The sequence below is a fragment of the Halichoerus grypus genome, chromosome 4, assembly GCF_964656455.1.
Source record: "Halichoerus grypus chromosome 4, mHalGry1.hap1.1, whole genome shotgun sequence".
Classification (NCBI taxonomy): domain Eukaryota; kingdom Metazoa; phylum Chordata; class Mammalia; order Carnivora; family Phocidae; genus Halichoerus; species Halichoerus grypus.
The window spans coordinates 116924452-116939207 of record NC_135715.1 but is presented as its reverse complement, the minus strand read 5'-3'; the positions used below and the strand labels follow the sequence as shown (position 1 = coordinate 116939207).

The window sequence follows — 14756 nt, the reverse complement described above, 5'->3', positions numbered from 1 at the left end:
AATTTAAATATATACAATAAATATATAAATATAATTATGTATGTATATCTATATCTTCATCCCAGTTCCCCAAGTGTTAACATTAGCCACATTTGCTTTTTTTCCCATTTTTCTTTCATATATGTATGTAAGTTGCTGCATTGATGCCTCTCTATCCCTAAATACTTCAGTGTGCATTTCCTGAAAACAAAACATTTTCTTACAAAACCACAGTGCAATGATCAAAATCAGGAAATTAACATTGAAACAATACTAGTATATAGAATTTATTCAGTTTTATCACTAATGTCCTTTATACAAAATAAAAACTATTTTCTGATCCAGAATCCAATCCAAGATCAAACCCTGAGTTTGCTTGTCATGTCTGTGGTCTCCTTTAATCTGGACTGGTTCCTCACTCTTCCTTTGTCTTCCAAGTGCTTGACATTTGGGAAGAGTACAGGCCAGTTATTTTGCAGAATCTTCCTCCATTTGGGTCTGTTGGTTCCTCATGATTCGATTCAGCTTTTGTACTTTTAGCAGGACATCGTGTGTAGTACCCTCTTCCATATGTCCTATCAGGTGGTACATGATATCCATTCGTTCCATTACTGATCATTTTAATTTTGATCACTTGGTTAAAATGGTGTTGTGAGGTTTTTCCACTGTCAAATTACTATTTTATCTTTTATAATTGCTAAGTATCTTGTGAGGAGATTCTCTGACAATTCTCTATTTTTCATCAAACTTTCATCCCCTTGTTTTAGTAAACCAATGAGATTTTTGTTTGGGTTGTCTTGTCTTCTGTTAAAGAAAGACAGAGGATTGCTCTGGGACATATAAGAGATTTTTATAAATTCCATACAAAATTCTCTTGGGATCCTAATCCACCCAAATTATTATAAGGTAGAGCTATAAGTAATAAAACACATAGGGAATGCATCTCCCTAATTTCTAGATATACCTCGAATATGTCATTTTTTGAGAAGGGAAGGGCTATCTCCCAGTTAAACACTGAGGGAGACGTTTATAAGCAAATTGGAGAACTTCTGCTCTATTTGATGATCACGGCAAAGACTCTAATTACTTGGATTGATTTCTAATGGGCAGGGTTATTTGTAACCTTGAAAAGGTAATCCACACTTTATATTTTGAAAGGCAGTTATATCCCAGACAAGTGAAAAAATACACTACCTATTTTCTGCTCAAGTTACCTGCTTATGCTATCAGTTAAAATGCTTAATTCAGATGAATTCAGTGATCCTGTTTGATGTTAATGGTGTCATTCACTAGTCTAACAAAACCACTGAAATCCTCTTATTTCTCATTTTAGAGACTTTATAGAGAAGCTTGGGACAAGGACAAGACTCAAATCCACATCATGCCTGATACACCTGACATTATTCTGGCTAAAGCAAACTTAATCAACACAAGTGATGTAAGTTTCCAAATTCAGCATGTTTTTCAGAAAGCTTTTAATTGCTTCTAAGGCAATGAATTTATTTGGAAGTAAATTTGCATGTCTGAATGATTTTGATTAATAAACTACATGGGACCTAGCTTCCTTATTTAGTGGTTTTTAGCTTGAATATCAAAATAATAGGCACTCCCTGTCTCAGGCAGAGTTGGGGGTCTGTTCCTTGTAGTCCTTTATTACACCTATCATCCTAATATAATGGTTTATATTGCTCTCCGGTGTGTGGATGGGAGCTTCTCAGGGTCAGAGATAATTTGTATCGAGCCTGCAGTGCTTAGCTAGTAAAGTACCCAACACACATGAAATTCAATGAAATTTCGAATGAATGAGCATTAAAAAACCTATGCAGGAGAACTCCATTTTTATTTTTATTGTCAGAAGAATCTCCTGAAATCTGTAGATGTAAAAATTAAATATTTTAAAGACAAATTCTAAACTTCAATAGAGAGACTTCAACATTAAATAAGGTATTCGAATAATGCCACAAACGTCTAAAATATAAACACATTGCAAGATCAATAGGCATTTTAAACAATCTGGTTTCTGGACAAAGTGCATTAAATTGTATTCTCAAATATTTCATTATGTAACAAACCTGAAGAAAAAAATTATTTCTCTTAAGCTCTTAAATTTAACATTTAAAGTTTCCTCTGAAAAATCTTAGATTTAAAAAATTATGAAGGATTTTGTTTCTTACCTACAGATGCGGATCCTACTACGGACAGCCCTATATTGTAAAGTAGATTATTTTATAGTGTGTTAGCTACGTGGAAGAGACAGCCCATTAGGCATAATTTTTCCCCATGAAAGGCATGGCTCTTTTCTAACAAAAACTTCTAATGAAACACTCATAGTTAATTGGAAAACAGCACCTAAATGATATTTCATTTCTCTATCAATTTACTTCTGCCTCATTCTCATAAGTATTTGGGAAGAGCTGAAATTTAATTTTGTTGATCTGGGTAATCGAAGAGCTTTAAAGTTTAAAATAGGATCATTAACAATCAATGGGCATAATTTCCAATTACATTTAAGTATTCTAGAGCAGATACTATTTTCAGGGACTCTTAAAATATTTAGCACATTGCATTCATTATGCTACAGTTGTTTATGGAAAACAGCTTTTCCCAAAGTGATCTTCATCTCTTAACAGAAACTCTACCGAATGGGTTATGAGGAATTGAAGAAAAAAGGTTACGATCTTCCCCTTGATGCCATACCAATCAAAGCTGCAAAAGCATCCCGAGAAATTGCCAGTGAAGTAAGACTTTTTCCACTGTTTATATTGATTTGATTGCAACTTATCACTTTAACAGAGTTTCAATTTAATCTTAAATTGAACAAAATCTTCCAAGGAGTAACAAATTAAAACAGAGTGGAATGATCCCAAAGATGTAGTGTGGGATGAGGATAAACTCAAGGTATTTGTAGCTGGAATTTGTATGAAATTTATTATGTATGAAATTTGTACCTGGAGTTAGCCTTTAATCTTTCCTATCAAAAGACTTAAATCTGTGGCTCTCTAGGCTTTGTGAAATATGTGGAGTTCATGTGCTTTGTAATTGTAATGTAAGTTAATCTTGAAAGGAACAAGACATATTTTTTTCCTTTAGTACAAGTACAAGGAAGGCTTTCGCAAGCAGCTTGGCCACCACATTGGAGCCCGGGACATCAAAGATGACCCCAAGATGATGTGGTCCATGCATGTGGCCAAGATCCAGAGTGACAGGGAGTATAAGAAGGACTTTGAGAAGTGGAAGACCAAGTTCAGCAGCCCAGTGGACATGCTGGGGTTGGTGCTGGCCAAGAAGTGCCAGACCTTAGTCAGTGACATAGACTATAAGAACTTCCTACACCAGTGGACATGCCTGCCTGACCAGAATGACGTCACCCATGCTCGACAGGCCTATGACCTCCAGAGTGATGTGAGTCTAAGATTTTCCTTTGGCCAACTAAATATCATGTCTGCTTTCCTGAGAACCAAATTTTCCCTAAAGTAAGCAGAGTTGAGTTTACACAACTGAGTTTTATGTCCCTAGATTAATGCCCATGCCCCATCCAGTCCCCCAAATATCTGGAGGCACCATTATCCCACAGAGAAAGAACCAACAAATATTCTCCTGCTTTGGTGAAAGCCTCTAATATTCTGATCTAGAAGAGCTGGATCATTCTCTATGTGCTGCTATTTAAAATGCTTTCTAAAATAAAATGTCTTCCAAAATATGCTTCTGATTTGAATAGTCCATAGATTCACAACACATTTGTAAATTTCCCAAGAATTCAAGCATTTAAATATATATAGTCTAGTAAAATATGTAATATATAATTTTATTTCTTTCGGGGCATATTATTATGCTTATGTTAAGTGGTTTGTCACCTATAATTTCAGAATTTGTACAAGGCTGACCTTCAGTGGCTAAGAGGCATTGGCTGGTTACCTAGTGGCTCTCTTGAGGATGAAAAGAACAAGAGAGCTACCCAGATTTTGAGTGATCACATTTACCGTCAGCACCCAGATAAATTCAAGTTTTCCAGCCTTACGGACTCCATCCCAATGGTTTTGGCAAAAAACAATGCTATTACCATGAACCATGTAAGTCTTGTCTTTACTTGAAGGGGGTATTTGTGTGTGTGTGTGTGTGTGTGTGTAAACATAGACATCTGTTTCTATAAAAGAAAAGTCATATTTAATTCTTTTGCTTGGTATTAAAGTGGTTTTTAAGTAAGTGCTGTGATTTCTACTGATATGAGACATCTAGACCTGAAGGTGTCACAAATACCAACTCACAGAGCAGACTATCTTTATTCTCATTAAGAACCAGATTATTAAAACAGATTATTTTTATGTATCTATTCATTACTAGCCTGTACTAATCACATCTTTTTTGTTTGCTTTAGCGCCTCTATACAGAAGCTTGGGATAAAGATAAAACCACTGTCCACATTGTGCCAGATACTCCTGAAGTTTTACTGGCTAAACAAAACCAAATAAATTACAGTGAGGTCAGCAATATATTCATGGTGCATGATAGATTGTATTTATACTGCACTTTATAAATCAAACTCATGATGATTTATGTCTATTTCAGAAACTATATAAACTTGGCCTAGAAGAAGCCAAGAGGAAAGGCTATGATATGCGGCTGGATGCCATTCCCATCAGGGCGGCCAAGGCCTCCAGAGACATTGCAAGTGAAGTAAGTGCACCTAAAAAGTTCTTTGCCTGAACTTTAGCTCAAAGGTTTTTCTGTCTCCTGGTTATATAGTAGGGTAAGTAAGCTATGAGGTTAAAGTTCTTGCCAACAGTCTTTTTTCTAAGTAAATAGTTTAAAATAATGGTAATAAAATTCTCATTACAAAGCTATGGTTGAGTCCGTAGCAACATGCATTTCAAAATATTTTCCATTTCCTGCTGAATGAAAGCACTGGAGGGTGGGAGGGTGGGTTAGCCTGGTGATGGGTATTAAAGAGGGCACGTTCTGCATGGAGCACTGAGTGTTATACACAAACAATGAATCATGGAACACTACATCAAAAACTAATGATGTAATGTATGGTGATTAACATAACAATAAAAATTAAAAACAACAACAAAAAAACAAAAGCAAAAATTCGTTACAAAAAAAAAAAGAAAGCATTGGATACTTGACTAGGTTCAGACATCCTTTGGGCTTTTCCACATGATATATTCTTATATACAATTGAACTCATTGTAGGATTCCTTCAAAACTAACTCATGCTTTATGAACTAATGAACCTACAAGGGCTGAATAAATAGGACACATTATTCATAGTCCAACCATCCACAGGTACCATATGTTTGCTTCTGCATCTGGTGATTGGTTGCCAGTATTTCTTTTTTAAAGATTTTATTTATTTATTTGACACAGAGAGAGAGAGAGCGAGAGCAGGAACACAAGCAGGGGGAGTGGGAGAGGGAGAAGCAGGCTTCCTGCAGAGCAGGGAACCCAACGCGGGGCTCGATCCCAGGACTCTGGGATCACGATCCGAGCCAAAGGCAGATGCTTAACGACTGAGCCACCCAGGCGCCCCAATATTTACTTTCTTTAAGTGATTTCTTTGCTTACATTTCTAGGAACTTTTATCCTTCTATTTCATTAGTCCATGAAGTCAAGAATATATTTTTTCTTTATTTCCAAAATATGAGAAGTAACCATCATAATTTAAAAATAAATGGTCAACAATCACAGAAGGGTTAAAAGTATTAATATATACCAATATAATGTAATACTTGCTGCCACTAAAATTCATGTTTATAGAGAATATTTAATGACACAGAAGAAGGCTTGTATAATAACTAGAAAAAGGAGATCCTATTCTAATTTTATTATCTCTCTCACACATACACACACACACACACACACACACTATAAAAAGCAGTTTTACGATGGTAATCATTGAATGGTAGAATAATGTCTTTATTTTTTGTGTAGGTATATATACTTTATTTTCTAAATGGTTTACAAAGTACATGTATTTATATACGGGAGGAAATCATTATATTTTTAATGAATAGGAAAATTGGAGCCTAGTAATTGCTTTTAACTAAAAGCTAAAATAGTTGATAATAAGTGTTTTTCTTTTTCTAGTTCAAGTACAAAGAAGGCTATCGTCAGCAGCTTGGCCATCACATTGGTGCCCGAGCAATACATGATGACCCCAAGATGATGTGGTCCATGCATGTGGCCAAGGTCCAGAGTGACAGGGAGTACAAGAAGGACTTTGAGAAGTGGAAGACCAAGTTCAGCAGCCCAGTGGACATGCTAGGAGTGGTCCTGGCCAAGAAGTGCCAGGCCTTAGTCAGTGACATAGACTATAAGAACTACCTGCATGAGTGGACGTGCCTGCCTGACCAGAATGACGTCACCCACGCTCGGCAGGCCTATGACCTCCAGAGCGACGTGAGTATGTGAGGATCACAGTGGCATGCAAAGGTAGGAAATCAGTGAATTAACCCCGCTGGGAGAAGGTAGCAATAGGTGGCATTGAGGTCACCAGCCCCTGCAAGGCAGGGATAGCATTTCTTCTTTCCTTGGGAGTATTGTTTAACTTTCCAGATCAAAAAAGAATATTGTCTGATACACTACCTGTCCATCAAAGTGTATTTTCAAGAGTGCTCTTTATTTCATATCCTTTAGATGAAAATGTTTTCCCAATGCCGAGACAAATATTTATTGACTGTTTGTCTCAACAGAATATGTACAAGTCAGATCTGCAGTGGTTGAGAGGCATCGGCTGGGTTCCTATTGGCTCTTTGGATGTGGAAAAATGCAAAAGGGCAACTGAAATTTTGAGTGATAAAATCTATCGCCAGCCTCCAGACAAATTCAAATTTACCAGTGTGACCGATTCTTTGGAACAAGTGTTAGCCAAGAATAATGCCATCACCATGAACAAGGTGAGGCTTCAAAATTCAGAGAACGAAGGTAGGACTCCGAAAGCCAAATCAAACAAAGAGAAGCATAATCAAGAAAAGAAAGCAAGCAAGCATTGAGCAACAGAAGACATCTAGCTATCCATCCATCCATATCTATCTATGTGTCACTTATATTAAATATTTACTTCAGTAGTTGTTTCATAGTTCTGATAAAATGACATGTTTTTATGGAAAAGCATCTTTGCATGAAAGATACTCTCAATTTCCTTTTGTTAACATATATTTCAGATTATAAGGCACTAAATATCTGTTCTATGCACTAATTACTTGAAGATGTGTCTGCCATACATAATGTGTATAAGATGTATATATAACCTTTTGTTATTTCTCTTTATAAAGTCATTATGGTCCTGAAATTCTTCTTAATCATATACTGAATTTTTTTCCTGATGACATTATATATTTCCTTTCATAGCGTTTATACACGGAAGCCTGGGACCAAGATAAGATGCAGGTCCACATCATGCCAGACACACCAGAAATTATGTTGGCAAGAATGAACAAAATCAACTACAGCGAGGTGGGAGCAGATGCTAATTCTATGAAGTTTGCATGTCGTTTCTTATTTCCGTTAATCTGTCCAAGGTGATAAAATACTATACAACAACTTTATAAAGAATCTTTTTTTTTTTTTGCTCCATGTGAATAGCAACTCTTGCATTTCTCAATCCTCATCCTAAACATCAAACTTCAAGTAAAAAAGGTTATCACTTATGAAGTGAAGATATAAGAACTAATGATTTAAGCAATAACCATAAGATTAATCAGACCTTTTTCTTTTATTAATTTTTTAAGTTAGGAAATTAGCAATAGATTAAATATACATTTATCTTCCCCTTATGCCTTATTGCTGTGCTAGATATATTTTCCATATATGATTTATTTTTTCCAAATTGTGGCTTAAAGTCAAAATTTAAGACTTTTAATGTATAAAATTAAGTCAAGGCCTAAAATCACAGTATTATCAAATAACCCAGAGAAAGAGACAGAAACAGAGAGAGGATCCGCCAGGGTATGTATTAGCGAGCCTATTTCTTTTCACTTTCTATGAGCCTAGGGCCATATGCCCGCCTGTCAGAACCATGGATGTTTAGGCTGAGAGGTCAGCATCTCTTCTAGTACAAGAGTCCCCACCCAACAGGTTGTCCCCCTGTCCTTGCTTAAGTGTTCTCAGTGACAAGGAGTTTATTTCATAAATCAGCCCATTTGTTCTGGAAAATTCCATAAGAAAATTCTTCTGATGTAGAGTCACGGAGTTCTCTCTGCAGACTTTCATAGTTGTCTGAGGCTGTGCAAAACCAGTCCCTGCCAACTCCGTGAAGATGAGGGTAACTACTGTGGTGCCTCCCCTGCCCCCCCCAAACGATCCCCAGTTCCTGGGCATTCCTCACATGACATCCCTGCTAAAATGCGACCCTCCCAACCAAACAAAATCCTGCAAGTGTAGAATACAGTTGACATCTTCTTTCCTCTTCTGGACATTTGACCTCTAATTCTGCACCCAGGGCTCGGGCACATGGGCAGCTTTGTCACTTCTGGGGCACGTGGAACTTGGGATCGACTAAAACCCGAACACATCTTACATGGGCTTAAGCTAGGTTTCCTCTATCCTGCCTTTATACATTTGGCAACTTAAATTCAGTTTAAAATCAGTTCAAAGATTGACACTGATCTCTCTGCAGTTCCTTCTTCCTAGATTAAGCCGACTGGTTTAAGCCTGTGGAGATTTTTGTGAATCTGATTTTTCTGTCAGCTGATGTATTAGTTATTTCTCCCAGCTTTGTGCTACCAGCAAAGAAAATATTGTTTTTTTGAAAGTGTAAGTCAACAATATATCACTCTTCTGCAGGATATAACTTAGAGAATTTAGCTAGATGAGCCACCATCTTAAGTCATTTTATTTTGGTGAGTGCAAACTATAATTTTATTGCTTATATAACTAACTCTTCATTGTCTCCAAAACCGAAAGACATCAAGTCCTACTTGCAAAGCAAAAAGTGAATTTTTTAGCTAAACCTATAATATGTGTCCTGTATCGTTACAGGAAAGCATGTATTGTATGTGCAGGACTTTCAGGAGACAAAGAGCCTCTATAACTGGCCCCTCAGCATTTCTGGAATTCTGGACTCTGTCTTTGCTGCAAAAGCTCAGAGAGGCTGTAGTGTTGCTGTTGGTTCAGAGAGACCTAGGGATGATGCTCTGAACAGAGTGCCTAACCTGCCTGGTCTGCTTTCTCCATCTTTTCTCTCTCAGCTTAGTTCAATTCTTTTGTACTTTTTGTCGCACAAAGGATAGGAAGATAAAATGCAAGTTTGATTATGTCACTCTTCCTCAAAGATTATTGTTGGCTTCCTATTTCCTATGGAATTAAGCACCAATTTATATTAGCATTAAGCCTTCAGTCCAACTCCAGGTTCTTCTCGGTCCTTTCCTGCCACTTGTCCCTGGCACTGCTCCCCACTTACTTTGACACCCCTGCACTTTCACTCCCTTGTGCTTTGATTCATGCAACGCCCTCTGACGTTGACTGCTGTCCCAGTCTCCTGAAACCATACTCATCACTCAAGGTCCAGTGCAAAGATCAGCCCCTCTGCAGGAAATTTCCTGATTCTCAATTCAGAATTAATTACTCTTTCCTGGAGCCCTTTGTCAATGATATGCTTAAATGACCTCTCGTGGTTTGACTTTTTGGTAGCTTAGTCTGTAGGCTACCAGTCTTTCCATCAGTTCCCCCAGAAACCTTGACAATGGAAGAAGTCTCACTCCTCTTTGATTCCCAAGTACCTAGCCCAGTCAGAGCACACAGTCGATGCAGAATCAATGTGGATTGAATTAATGTCCATGATCAACAGTTAATCAAGTCTTTCACTCTTACCCACATTTTGCCACCTTAGGTCCACAAGTTTCAGCTTAATTTTTTAGTTCTCTTCAAAACTGATTCATGGTTGTAACTAAAAATTTTGAAACAGTGGATAATATCTATATTTAGTTAATTCAACGTAAGTTTTAAAATAAAAAACAAAGCTGCAGTGTTCTAAAAATGTATCATTTTTAAGTCTTCAGCAGACAGTGCAGACTTATAACTCTCAGAGTGAGATTATTATAGGGGCCTACCTGTGTCGAACTTAGTGAATTATTTTAATCCCCTGTCAGTTTTTGGATATGAATGTCAATATCTATGTGTATTTATATATTTTTTGTCCAAACTTAGACTCTGTATAAACTCGCTAATGAAGAAGCGAAGAAGAAAGGCTACGACCTGCGAAGTGATGCCATCCCAATCGTGGCGGCCAAGGCCTCCCGGGACATCGCCAGTGATGTGAGTAACAGTGTCGCCCCAAGTATATAATCAGGCTGAAGTGACGTTGTCACTGAACTAAATCTTCAGAAAGAACTTTCCTCGCCCTTTGGAAATATGTCCTAGTGTATTTATGTGGGATTTTTCAAAAACCTAGTTTTGAGGGAAATGAAAAATTCGATGTTCGTACAAGGGGTTTATAACCTTTAGGACACAGTATCTTCGATGAAAACACCCATCGAAAACAGAGAAAGATCCATTCACGTGGAAATTATTAGAGCACAGCTGCAGGCTTGGAGATATAAAAATTATTACAGTGCTTCTAGAAAGTATAACTCATAAACTTAAGTACTCCCAATGAGAATCAGGTCCTGGCTTTATGTAACATTTTACTATACAATATTCACAAAAGTCATATGACACTTGCCATTATAATTCACCTTTCTAAGATTATGAAAAGAAGGCAGTGGATCCCTACCAGAGGTGGCTACTAGCCCGAGATTGTACCCTTAAAAACAGCTCCTGGCTGTCTAGCACATGCCTCCCAGAATAAAACCATCATCCCTTCATCGTGCCTCCGATGATTCTTGAAGAACAGACCACTACTTTAAAAATCAAGGGCCCAGCATCTGGGAATATGGCAATACACTGCCCTTTATATTGTGTTAGTGACTCACTTTAGTTTATGTATGTTGGATCTCCCCATGAATTTATGTCAACAATTACAAGTAACAGTGACAACTAGGAAGTATTGAGAATTCCATGCTAAGAGCTTGACATGTGTTATCTTACTTATACTTCATAATTATCCTAGCACGTAAGTTTTGTCATTATCCCTGTTTTGTGGATTGCTTTAAGCAACTTTTCTAAAATCAAACTCTCAGTAGGTGGTGGAATTGAAACTCCAGACAACCTCATTACTTCCCACTGTACCATATTGTCTCCTGCTGACCCATCCATACTTTTCTTACTTAGTGATCTTTGAGACTAGAGGCATGTATTTTGAATAACTGCCTCAGATCCCGGGACAACATCACTGGACATGGAATAATAAAAACATTCTTGGCCTATGCAGGAGTAGAACCCATGACTTTTTTGGAGCATGCTCCAACCAGCTTTACTAGTATAATAATAGTAGTATTATATTAGTATACTAATAGTATACTATTTGTTTATAATAGCATAATACCTGGTATACTAAACTAGGTCCTTGACCTAGAGTACTACATCCTTCCAGGAGCCAGACACTCATTTTACGACTTATTAAACATGCCGTGTCGCCAAGTGCATCTCTTTCCTGACATACTTTTAGTACCTAAAATTCATTTCTCCAAATTCCCTTGTTCAAATGGCTTCTCCCCACTGTGGGCACTACCTGCCTCTAAATTATTTCTTATCACTAGGCCATGGGTGATTTGGGATATGCACTACAATTATATGGATTCCATCTCTTCTCTTAACTCTATAAGCTTCAAGGGTAAAGGTCAGGATACCAGCTTGAGTTAATGCTTATTATCACAAGTCAACTTACAACTTTGATGTAAGCAAGGTGATTTTGTACAGACTTTTGACCCCCAAGGGCTTATAATAAAAACCTGATTTGTGTGTTTTCATCTCAGTACAAATACAAAGATGGTTACCGAAAGCAACTTGGCCACCACATTGGAGCCCGAAATGTTGAGGATGACCCCAAGATAATGTGGTCCATGCATGTGGCCAAGATCCAGAGTGACAGGGAGTACAAGAAGGACTTTGAGAAGTGGAAGACCAAGTTCAGCAGCCCAGTGGACATGTTGGGGGTGGTCCTGGCCAAGAAGTGCCAGACCTTAGTCAGTGATGTGGACTATAAGAACTACCTGCATGAGTGGACGTGCCTGTCTGACCAGAATGACGTCATCCACGCTCGGCAGGCCTATGACCTCCAGAGCGATGTGAGTACAGCATCTATAAAAGAGCTGAGTTCAGAAATAACTTAAACTATATAAAAGTTATCCTTCATATGCAACCCATTGGCCCACTTAAGCTAGGATTTATTGATCAGTGAGTGAGATCTCAATGAGAATATACTTTTTATTGCTTTATTATGAAGATGTTTAATAGGCTTTATAAGGAAATGAAGTTTACAAACTGGATTTGGTCCTATAAAAACAAAACCAGAATTAAGCAATGTTAGAATTCAGAGTCCACCAGATGGAGACATTTTCTTTTATTCTTTCAGGGGGGTAGAAACAACACATTAAAAAAAAAAAAATTACTCTGAAATTTGTTTTTAGCTTCTTTACAAACCAAATGAGGTTATCATTAGAATTCTGATGCTTGCTAATTTTTATTCTTATGCTAATTGTTATTCTTATGAAATAAGAGAAGTTACTGTGTTTGTAAACTGTTGGGTCAGTTCACTGACATTTTCTTCTCTTGGCACGGCTCTCTGTAGAGGGGTCACATGGTAATGACAAACCCTAGTACTTGGTGCAGCTGCTTTCAGTATCATATCTGGGTGTGAGAAGCACAGTTCCTACAGCACATAGTTCATAACTGTTTGAAGGGATTATTAAGTGTTAGAGGATTTGGGAGAATAAAACAAATGAATAATAATTATACATTAATTAGCCATTACTGGAAACTGTACAAGCCCACCTGTGAAACCGCCCACATTTGTTCTGTAGTTTTTGACACACACACCCTGTGTTTTGCAATTGTGTCCAAACAGAAAGGTTTTGCCTGCGCATGAAAGAGAATTAAAATGGCTCATGTCACCCCTGGAGTGACAGCGTTGACAGGCTGCCTGCATCTGTCTATTTGTTGAGTGCCTTTCCAAGATCTCCTCCCCCACCCTGTGATATACAGCCTTAATGGTTATTTGAAAGTTAACAGTCGGCATTGAAGATGGATCTCCATCCCTTCACTTTCAGTCTAGGTGTATCTTTAGGTTCAAAATGAGTCTCTTGTAGACAGCATATGGATGGGTCCTGTCTTTTCATCCAGTCTGCAACCCTGTGCCGTTTTATGGGAGCATTTAGGCCATTCACATTGAGAATGATTATTGAAAGATATGAATTAATTGTCATCATGTTGCCTGTGTTCATCATCATTAGCCATCAGGGAAATTCAAATCAAAACCACACTGAGATACCACCTTACACCAGTTAAAATGGCAAAAATTGACAAGGCAAAAAACAACAAATGTTGGAGAGGTTGTGGAGAAAGGGGAGCCCTCTTACACTGTTGGTGGGAATGCAAGGTGGTACAGCCACTTTGGAAAACAGTGTGGAGGTGCCTCAGAAAATTAAAAATAGAGCTACCCTATGACCCAGCAATTGCACTCCTGGGTATTTACCCCAAAGACACAGATGTAGTGAAAAGAAGGGCCGTATGCACCCCAATGTTCATAGCAGTGATGTCCGTAATCACCAAACTGTGGAAAGAGCCGAGATGCCCTTCAACAGATGAATGGATAAAGAAGATGTGGTCCATATATACAATGGAATATTACTCAGCCATCAGAAAGGATGAATACCCAACTTTTACACCAACATGGATGGGACTGGAGGAGATTATGTTAAGTGAAATAAGTCAAGCAGAGAAAGTCAATTATCATATGGTTTCACTTATTTGTGGAACATAAGGAATAGCATGGAGGACATTAGGAGAAGCAAGGGAAAAATGAAGGGGGGAGGAAATCGGAGGGAGAGATGAACCATGAGAGACTATGGACTCCGAGAAACAAACTGAGGGTTTTAGAGGGGAGGGGGTGGGGGGATGGGTTAGCCCAATGATGGGTATTAAGGAGGGCATGTACTGCATGGAGCACTGGGTGTTATACGAAAACAATGAATTGTGGATCACTACATCAAAAGCTAATGATGTACTGTGTGGTAACTAACATAACATAATAAAATTTTTAAAAAAGAGAAGAAAGTTAACAGTTGTTTGAAAGTTAAAAAGCACTCCAGAGGTATGAAAAGTTATTGTTTTCATTCTTGTTGTTGTTATTTTGGGGGCAATTAGTAGTGAGTGTAGGGCAATTACAACAGGCTTTTTGTCTAGACTGCAAAATATCAGTCTCTATTTTCTACTTAATTGCTGTTAATGGTAAAATCCTTCAAATGAGCTGGGCGAAGGTCCAATTCCTTTGCTGTGAAGTAGTTATGAATACTTAATGGGTTCACAAAAATCCTTAGCAGAAAAATGATTTTAAATCACAAGAGAAAGGTATGGAAAGACAATTCTGGAAAGGAGTCCATCTTCTTGTCCTGAGCACTTGGTGGGAAGAGACCGGGGCCCTGGACCAGTGACATGGTTGTTTACTGCCCTGAGCCTTGGGTAATGCTAAGGCCGGGAAAGTTCTGTTCAGTGCTTCGGCAGCTCTATGTCATTGCTATATCTTCACTTCTTTCTGTGTTTATTCTTACAGAGCATTACAGATATTTTGAAAGATAAGGAAAAATATAGAAAGCAATAAAAACCAACGTAATCTAACCACTGAAAAAGCCCACTCCTACTCATGTAGTTTATCCACATACACTGTTTTATGTTTTCTCTTC

At 37.8% G+C, this 14756-nt stretch overlaps 1 protein-coding gene across 1 annotated transcript in view; it reads left to right on the top strand.

The window, feature by feature from the left end:
• Window positions 1-14756, top strand: part of NEB (nebulin) — a 201702-nt gene that overhangs the window by 77423 nt on the left and 109523 nt on the right. The window contains exons 54-64 of the mRNA XM_078070777.1: window positions 1313-1417; window positions 2610-2717; window positions 3070-3381; window positions 3846-4049; window positions 4355-4459; window positions 4546-4653; window positions 6067-6378; window positions 6672-6875; window positions 7330-7434; window positions 10126-10233; window positions 11832-12143. Of these exons, the coding sequence (XP_077926903.1) occupies window positions 1313-1417; window positions 2610-2717; window positions 3070-3381; window positions 3846-4049; window positions 4355-4459; window positions 4546-4653; window positions 6067-6378; window positions 6672-6875; window positions 7330-7434; window positions 10126-10233; window positions 11832-12143 (1983 nt within the window). The remainder of the gene's footprint in view (window positions 1-1312; window positions 1418-2609; window positions 2718-3069; window positions 3382-3845; window positions 4050-4354; window positions 4460-4545; window positions 4654-6066; window positions 6379-6671; window positions 6876-7329; window positions 7435-10125; window positions 10234-11831; window positions 12144-14756) is intronic.